The sequence below is a fragment of the Nannochloropsis gaditana genome, assembly GCF_000240725.1.
Source record: "Nannochloropsis gaditana CCMP526 unplaced genomic scaffold scaffold276, whole genome shotgun sequence".
NCBI lineage: Eukaryota > Eustigmatophyceae > Eustigmatales > Monodopsidaceae > Microchloropsis > Microchloropsis gaditana.
The window spans coordinates 1-9,498 of record NW_005803677.1 but is presented as its reverse complement, the minus strand read 5'-3'; the positions used below and the strand labels follow the sequence as shown (position 1 = coordinate 9,498).

The following is a 9,498-nucleotide window of genomic DNA, read 5'->3' as shown; positions in this document are numbered from 1 at the left end:
CCTTGTTTAACTCAATTTATTCCAGCAGGAACGTCAGAGTCTGAAGAGCAGGCGCAAAAACGGCTCATACGCTTGCCACTTCCGCAACATACCCTTGAAACACTTGTATGCGCCTTTGTTTCCTCTCCTTTTCTTCCATCTTCCGTGTTCGATCACTGCGCAACGGGAAGCTAGCATCGGTTTTGGTGATAGGAGGCTTGAGTAGCGTATCTTCCGGGACTGGAATGGCAGCACGCGAGATTAACACAACGGGTGCTTCCTGTGCCGGATCGTCTTCCACGCGCATTGCCTGCTCCACCCCAACCTCCAGTCCGTCCTCGCACTCGACGCATCACTCCTATCGGCCTCGCGACGGTCTCTACACCGCCCCCCCATCCTCCTTCAAACTACAGCAAGTGGTGATCATCGCCCGGCACGGAGACAGGGCCCCGATAGCGCGCAACGTCGGGCAGGCAGTGCAGGATAGTCCGGAGACCCAGGCTCTCTGGCTCTCCAAATTGCCGTCTTCGCAGGAGGTAGAGGCGTGGACCTCCGCCTTTCCCCTCGCGGACCCCAGCCTCCGGCCCGTCGACTACGACGAGCATCCTTACGCGCAGCTCACCCGCAAAGGCGCGCAGGAGCTCCAGGCCCTGGGGAGGCACCTGCGAAAACGCTACGTGACGGACTTGAAGTGGCTCCCGGCCAGCTTGCACGCCTCGGGAGGGCATGCTCCACACGCATCAGGCGGCCTTTCCTCCGCCCCTTCCTCCTCCTCCCCCCCCTCCCTCCTCCCCCCCCTCGTTCTTGCACGCGCGCGCCACCAACATCCGCCGCACTCAGCAATCCGCGCAAAACCTCCTGCTCGGCCTCTACCCTGACGGCGCCCCTCACCCCTCCCCTTCCTCCTCAGCCCCCCCCCCTCGCCATCCAGGTCAGGCCGACCGCCTCGGAGACTCTGTACCCCAACGCTGACCGCTCCTGTTGCCGCCAGGGGGAAATCATCGCCGAGCTCGCGTCCCGGCACTTCGACATGCCCCGCGCGCACGTGGAAGACATGACGCGGGAGGCCTTCGCCCGGCTGGGCCTGGTGCCCCATCCTGAGCCCGCCTCGGCTAAGGTCGATCCCGCCGTCCCCCCCCCCCGCCCCCCCACTCCCGCGTGCCCTGGAACCAAGTGCGCGAGGTGTGGACCTGCCACGCCGTCCACGACCTACCCCTACCCCCTCCGGTGAACGGGGTGGGTGGGGGAAAGGCCGCGGGTTGGTTCGATCGCGTGGCCTCTTTCACCTCTCGTCTGTGGGGAGCGCTCTTCCGGGAGGAGGAGATGCTCCGCCTCGGGATGGGTCGCTTCGTGGAGGAGCTGCTGGAGCGGCTGGAGGGGAAGGCGCGGGGGGGGGAGGGGGCGGGGGAGAAGCTAGTGGTGTACGCAGGGCACGATTCGACCGTGGTGCCCCTCCTAGTCGCCTTGGGCCTGTGGGAAGACGTGTGGCCTCCCTATGCCGCGAACCTGGTGCTGGAGCTGGCGGAGCGGGAGGGGCCGGGGGCCGGGGAGGAGGGGGAGAGGCACTTTGTCAGGGTGCTGTACAATGACGAGGAGCGGATGTTGTGGGCCAAGGAGGGGGACGCGGACGTGGGGGGTCGGTGGTATTCGCTTCGGGAAATTTCGGGCAGACTGCGGAAATTGGTGCCTAAGGACTTCGAGGAGGAATGCCGGTGCCGACACGAGGAGATGTCCGAGGGAGGAGGGGTGGAGCACATTGGCTCAGCCATCAAGTGAGGGGTGGAGCACATTGGCTCAGCGATCAAGTGAGGGGGGGAGGGAAGGGGGAGGCAGGAAGGGAGGGGTTGAGGTCCGGCTCGGAGGGCGGGGACGGCGGTGGCGTGAAACGCCAGAAGACGCCCTCCAGTGATCCGACGCAACGTGTCTTTCAAAATTTGAAAGAATTATAACCTACGGCAATGCCTGGTTAGACCAAGGCGACGCATAAAACAGTGGGGCTATTTATTATGCTTTTTCGCCTCTCAACTTTCTCCTCACGCGAGCTCCCTCCGTCCCCCTTCCCCCCCTACCACGGCGTGGGCCCCCCCGCTCCCGGGGAAGTTCGGGTTCCTTCGAAGGATTTCCTGCACCTCCTCCTCGTTCTCCTCGTCCGTCTTGAAGAAGGTGTAGCTGAGCGTGATCTCGTGCACGTTGTCCATGGATGGGTCGTTCAGCATCTCCGGGTCCACAAAGAAGAAGACGGGCATGTCCACCTCCTCGCGGGGCTTTAGCCGCTGCTCGTCGAAACAGAAACATTGAATTTTGTTGAAGTACAAGCCTGCCTTGGGCGGGAAGACGTTGTAGGTGGCGACGCCGATCACAGCCTTGTCCGTTTTGTTCTTGACGGTGAAGAAGGCCAGAGCCGTCTCGCCGGGGACCACCAGGATGTCCGGTTGCGTGGGGTAGAACTTCCAGGGCGTCGTGTCGGAAACGTCGGCGTTAAAGACGATCTTGATGGGGCGAGACTTCTCTGCGGGCGCGGTGCCCACCACGGACTCGAGGGAATCCGCGCGCTTGGTCGTCCCTCCAAATCCTGTAGTCTGACAAAACACTTTGTAGAGCGGGACAGAGGCGTAGCTGACGCCCGTGACGGCAATCACGATGGAGATGGCGTAAAGTCCCAAACGCTTGTTCTTCTCTGAAAGCTCACGGGCTTGAGCGGCTCGGGCAGACTCTATATATTTGGGAATACATGCGCGCAAAAATGCAAGGGTTGCAGGGACAAATTAGAGAGTGTGAGAGCTCGGAACCATTCGATTGGGTAGCCGAACGCACTAAGCACTAAGACTCAATTTTGGATTGATCTCATGGTTGTGTCAAGCCAGATATGACCGACAGGGTAATACTAGCAAGTAGGTGCGGCGACGCATTCAGGCACCGCCATCGTCGACACAGACCGTCACAAAAAAAAGTTACGACTGCTACTTAGGACTCCCAGTCCCTTACAAAAGAGGGAACGCATAGAATACTGTCAGATTCATCCCCGCGCATACGTACTTTGACTAAAAGATCGCCGGCATGGCTGCCAAGCACGACTGAAGTGCACGGACAAGCGGGACAGGGGAAGGGCAGAAGGTAGAGGGCGTCGACGAACGCACGTAGAGATGTGGCTGCTGCTGAACGCGCTCCAGCTTCTTGACCTTAAATTGAAGAAATGACCAGCCAGACCATACTTGGTACGTGAACCCACGATTAGCCGGTGTGGGATCATAATCTGTGTGCAAGGCCGGAAAGAGAGGCTTCAGCTATGAGCGTTTGTATGCACGGAAAAGAAAGCCACAGAAACCCAAAGGCTGAGTTTGCACGTGAGTATTATCGCACCGTTGGTATACTAGTAGTCATACGCCGTGAACATTGTTATTGCGGACAAGGCCGTTACTAAAGATGTTTTGACAGTCCCCTATTCATCACCAGACCCGATGACGTGTTGTTCCTTAGAGGCTCCTGCCTCTACGGCATTTGGGTGGGACACAGGGTGCTTTTCCCTTTTTTCGTTTGTCCTAGCTTGCCTGGGCGGCATTTTCTCTGTATAGAATCCTTCTCTCCTTTCATTTTACGCGTGCTGGTGTCTTTTTGCGCGTCATCTTTCGCGCTTGTTCTCCCCGTTGACCTTCCACCGACAGTTGGTAACCTCTTCCTCGCGACTCCTCCCTCTCTATCAACGAACCTCATTTTGGGGGGGGAGCAGGCCAAGGGATCAGTATCATATTCTTTTCGATTATAAAGATGCGAAGAGGCTATGGAGTAAAGTCAATCAAGCGGAAAGAGCAGGTGAAAGAAGCGTTTACTAGCCTAGGAAAAGAGTTGCAAGAAGAAAATATAAATCACGTCACTGGGCTTATGGCGACTTTCAAAGAGTCCTTGGAGGACTTTGCACGGAAACATAAGAAAGATATAAACGCCAATCCTGTTCTTCGGGCCGAGGTACGCATGAAATAAGATGGGGTTGGGTATGAATACCTCCAAAGCAAAGTTTTGAATTAAGAGGACGAGTCCTCATCTACTGAGTCTTACTTCATGCCCGTTCAGTTCAACAAAATGTGCGCGGGTATAGGTGTAGATCCACTTGCATCAAACAAGGGCTTTTGGGCCCAGCTTCTGGGCGTTGGTGACTTCTACTACGAGCTAGCCGTACAAATCATCGAGATATGTTTGTTTACCCGCAGTCTGAACGGAGGCCTGATATGCCTCTCGGATTTGACTCAACGCGTACAGAAGCGGCGAAAGGTTGACAAGATCAGCACGGAAGATATAAAGATCGCCATCAACAAAGTGCACCTGTTGGGGGCGGGCTTCTCGTTGCTTCAGTCGGGCAAGACGACGCTCGTAGTCTCGGTGCCCACAGAGCTTTCTTCGGATCACGCTGCCATCCTCCAAATGGCGCAAGCGTCAGATTCGCACGTGACGGTGGGGGAACTTGTCCAGAAGCTGCAATGGGTTGAAAAGCGGGTGCGGTTGGCGTTGGACCTGATGATGCAAGCGGGCATGGCTTGGTTGGATGCGCAGGGGGCGGACGGCTCGAGAGAGGTTTACTGGTTCCCGTCCCTGTGGGAGGAAGGCTTGTGCCAGACTCAGAGGGACAGGGTAACAGGGCAAGGTGGGCGAGAAGAGGGAGATAATCGATCGCCAGGTTGAAAGAATAGGGTCAACGCCTTGTAAATAAGGATCGATATGCGCTTGTGTTGCTTGGGAGCGGAGGTCCCTCTGACACTTGGCCACGTATCTTCGTTGTCAGGTCTTTTTTTCAAGCGTGTGTATTTCTACTCTTCCCCCACACTCCCGGTATAGTACCCCTTCTCCCTCGCCACCTCCCACCGGTGCCTCCAAATGATAGGTGAGGGTCACCACCTCCACTCGTCTGAAATCCCTCCAAGCCCGAACCAAGCGGTCGAGCAAACAGACCAGTCGGGCCAGCAATGTTGGGTACACATACAAGAATACCACTACCGCCTCAACCCCGTCCTTGCACTCTATTGCCGCTTCTTGAGCCTTGGCCTCCACAGCCTCTACCAGCCGATTTAGGACCGCCTCCTGATCACTCAAAAGGTCCCACCGGAAAAAAGCGACCATCCTATCGCTCAAGCCTTCCTGGGATACAATACTTTTTGCCAGCGCAATACATTGCTGACTTATATCCACGCCTACGCCACGACATTTGCATAACAATGCCGCCGCTATCAAAGGTCGGCCGTCGCCGCACCCTAAGTCCACCATTATATGCCGAGGGCCAAGCCGTAAAATATTGAAAATAGAAGCCAGATCCTCGGCGGCAGTGGGTAAAAAGGGAGAGAGGGTATGTCGCTGTACTTGTATCGCTGCTTCATCAATGCATGAATCCAAATGCGAGTCCTCTAGGGCCTCCGTTTCTTTCACATGACGTGCCACAAGAGCCTCTATTTGCGCTGCGAGTGAACACGGGCGCGTCTCCAAGTCATGCATTTTTCCCCTTGGAAATGATAAAATTGGTCATATTGGAGCTCAGAATATGGCCTGTGTGTGACGCTGATAGAGATATGCGACGCTTTATGGCATTAAAAAAAATGCTCGCGTTAATAATCAAATTTCCGCAACATCAACGTACACGGGAGGTTAACCTCCTCACCACCTTCTCTGTCAAGCTCATGTATTTCCGTCATCTCTGCAGAAGCTGGAGGAGACGTGGGCATGGCAGAGCCAAAAAATTATAAAATGGCGTCCGAGGTCAGGTACTCAGCCGAGGCATTTGCTAAACGAGCGGCTCGAGCATTACGGCGGCAGGGGCAGACAAGCAGCAGGGAGGCGGAGCAGAAAGATTGTGAGCAAGATGAAGAGTCCGACAACATGTGGGAGAACACGTACGCTTTTTCATCATTTAAGCTCAGTGTTCAAGAGGAATTCGGAGGGGAATCATGCGTGGGTGGGACTCAATGGCCGGGTACGTGCCTCGAACGAAACTCAAAGGCGTCCTCAACCAATGTTCACGTTAATTCCCCTGTATAACAGGTGGTGTGCGTGTAGCAAGATATCTCGACAACCCGAAAGCCTTTCCTCCAGGTACTTTAAAGGGCAAAACCCTTCTGGATCTTGGTAGTGGTTGCGGTCTCGTGGCTGCTGTAGCCGCCAAGCACGGTGCCCGCGTTGTAGCTGCGGAGAAAGACATCGTAATCCCCTTATTAAAAGAGAACTTGACGACCAATGGTGTCCTGCTTGACCACGGAGCATCTGAGCATAGCAAGGGAAATACTTCTCATGCCTCCTTGCCTTCGTCTTTGCCTTCCAATAGCCCTCTTGAGGAAGGCAAGGTGGTCGTTCACGAGTTTTATTGGGGTCCCGATGCCCGCCACCCACTCGCGCCTTTCGATTTAATCATAGCCGCGGCATGTTTGTACATGCCAAAGACGGTACCTTTGCTCCTGCATACTTTGTGGAACGTGTCGGACTCCCAGTCGTTGATCTTATTGTGTTCTATTTTGGGAGCCGATACCCTCCAGGCTTTCAAGGAGGAGGTGGGAGGCTTTTTCCACATTCGAGCCTTGGATGAGACGAACGGAAACGTGATTGGGACTAGCAGCGACGACAATTTATCGTCGATCGACGTGGCGACACGAATACTTATACTGGAGCGGAAGAGACAGTCTGGGTGAAGGAGGTCTGGGCGAGAGATAACTTGCAGGGCACTGAAATGATCGAGATGAATGACACTGCCTGGTGCATGATATAAGTGTTTAAGTACAATCGCTTGTATATTATGAGTTCAATGACGAACTGTGCGTCTTCTGTGGAATTCATTTCTGCCTCAGCAACTCGAGACTGTCACTGCTTCATTTAGTCGAGCTAGGTTACAAGTGTGCCTTGCTGATGACGTGTGCCATACAACCATCACCACAAAGCGAAGAAAAATTCAAAAAAACATACACATAGTGTTGTCAATGCTTTCCAGTTGTGATCTGAGCTTTGATGGGAGGCTTTAAGATGGGCCCAACCAGATACTGTGCGGGCATACTTATAAAGCATCAAGTCACATCCTGAGCATTGAAGCGAAATAAGTACATGAGTGAAAACTTTGATGTTTCATCAACATTCGGCAAGAACTCTTGAAAATGATTTTTGAAGGAAGTGTCTATCCTTTCTGGTGTTTTGTCGCTACTGCTGAAGTTTTGTCGGGTTATTTCTTCAGACACGCAACGTAATTACGAGACTCCAACGACGAAAATCCGACAGATTGATATTACATACATCATATGTCACTTGGTCTTCCCAGATAAGTTCTAATGCTTCGAGAATTGTTGTTGTCTTCTTGAAAAATTAGTTGGAGGAGGAGGTACTTGCTTGATGGTACAGTCGCGCTCTCTTTCACCTCTAGGAGTCACTACACTAAACATCCACCGCATAAAAAGGTGTCAAACGCGACATAAAATGAGTTTTTGATCAAGAAACGCAAAAAATCTTTTATCATGGGATTCTGATCCAAGAAATCCTGAGTAAAATGGCTATGCCGGCGAGATATGTCACGTGAAGAGGCTTCCATTGCTTGTGTTGGTGACAAGGGGATATATGCCATGAAACACAAAGATTTGGGTCGATTGCCTAAGAAAGTCATGCAAGTGTCAAGTACGCATCTCATTTAGCTGGACTTCGCATGTTCAAGCGGATCGCGTCGGGAGGATGCAGGTTTCTGCTCCATGTTTTGTACGGAGGATGAGTGGAGGCAGCAGCACTGCGAGAAGAGGGCTGGTTGAAGCATCGCACAGGAGGGCAGAGAGGGCCATGAAATATGGTTCATCAATCCATTCATCCGTCCTATGCTTATTGCTCTTCACACATACATTTATTGACAGTCCAATCTCTGGTCAGGAAGTCTAAATATCTTGTGCATGGTTGCGGGCTCCCTTGAAAAGCCTTTCTGCTCTTCGTGTTCCTGCCCTTACCCGCAGTACTCACCGTATCGGAGGTGGGAGTCAGCGGGGCCTGAAAGAAAGCTGTAAAAACGATCCCACGGAAAACATCGATTCATTAAAGATGGAAAAGGGGGGCCTAGGGGCTGAGGGGGACCTGTCTGAATATCACACCCCACATCTTGCAGCACGCGCCGCGGCAACGAGCAGGAGGCGGATAGGGCGCAGCTGTCGTCGAATTCAGCACGTATCACTGGTGCTTAGCCTCAACATTCTTGTATTTAAGCTGCTAGCTTTCTATTGTATTTGTGAATTGCTGGGTGCCATTCCAGTGATCTCGTCTTCTTGGCTGGGAAGAAGAAGAAACGGGCTCGAGGCCCGAGGAGGCATTAGGATAAGAAGACACTCGCAATCTGACGCCCTCATTCCGGGTGCCAAGCGTCCTTCTCATAGCGCCACCGCTTTCCTTCGCCCGCCCGGCGTTGCCGGACAGCCTGGACCGGAGTCATGGGGGCGGAGAAGCCAGTGCCCGTCTTCGGGCCGACATGTCGCTGGCCGAGGGGAAGGCGCTCGCCTGCCTCCCCGCGGCTTCCCCAGAGACTACGGCCACAGGCTCTCGCCCTTGTCCTCCACGACCGAGCTGCCAGAAGTCGTCCTGGTGCCAGCAGCCGCCCAGACCGGGAGTCCGCCTGGTCGCCCCCACACCCCCGAGAGCCGGGCGAAGATCTCCGCCGCGAACAAGGGGAAGCGGCCATGGAACAAGGGGGTGGGGCACTCGGACGAGACGAAGGCGAGGATACGGGAGCGGACCAAGCAGGCGATGGAGGCGAGGAAGCGGGCGAAGCTAGCTGCCATGGGTCTGACCTTGGAGGAGTTCGAGGCCCGGAAAGCCGCCGAGGCGGCCGCGGAGAAAGCTCGACGGCAGGAGGTGAAACGGAACGTGACCCAGTCATCCGACTACAAAGCGCGGCTCTCCCAGCGCATGCGAGAGCGCTGGCAGGACCCCGCCTACCGGGAGAAGGCGCTCAAGCACTTGAGCCTGAGTCGGGCCTTGCAGACGAACGAGACGCGCGCCAAGATCTCGGCCAGCATGAAGAAAGTGTGGGAGGAGGATCGGTTGCCCCGCAATCGCACCGTCGGGGAAGAAACCCGGAAGAAGATTTCGGCGAAGCTCAAGGAGGTGTACGCCGACCCTGTCTACCGGAGCCGGCTGAGCGGGACGCGTCGGCGCAACCCGGAGCACAACTTGAAGATTGCGGAAGCGATCCGGAAGAAGTGGGCGGAGGAAGGGTACAAGCAGAAGACCCTGCAGGGCATCCAGGACTACCAGGCGCAGTACCAAGAGTCCCTCCTGGAGACGCCCGAGAAGGCCCCTGGGAAGCGGCGGAACACGACGGCGGCCACGGCGGCGAGTGTCCGCGTGAGGGCGGCGCGGGCGGCGGCGGGGGGCCGGCCGGGCCCAAAGAGGCTCTCGGCGGCCAAGCGGAAGGCGATCGCGAGGGAGGAACTGCAGGAGCTCGAGCGGATGGACCGGGAGATGCGGGGAGAGATCAAGCCGCGCAAGTCCAAGGGGGTGCTGAAAGGAATGGCTTTTGGGCCCAGCTTC

At 55.4% G+C, this 9,498-nt stretch overlaps 1 protein-coding gene across 1 annotated transcript; it reads right to left on the bottom strand.

Moving 5' to 3' along the window:
* Nucleotides 1–4,776: 4,776 nt before the first annotated feature.
* On the bottom strand, nt 4,777–5,525 carry NGA_2102600 (rna methylase; the record flags this gene model as incomplete). Its single annotated transcript, XM_005855148.1, has 1 exon — nt 4,777–5,525. A coding segment is annotated over exon 1 (681 nt), but the record flags the coding sequence as incomplete, so codon positions are not given.
* Nucleotides 5,526–9,498: the final 3,973 nt, after the last annotated feature.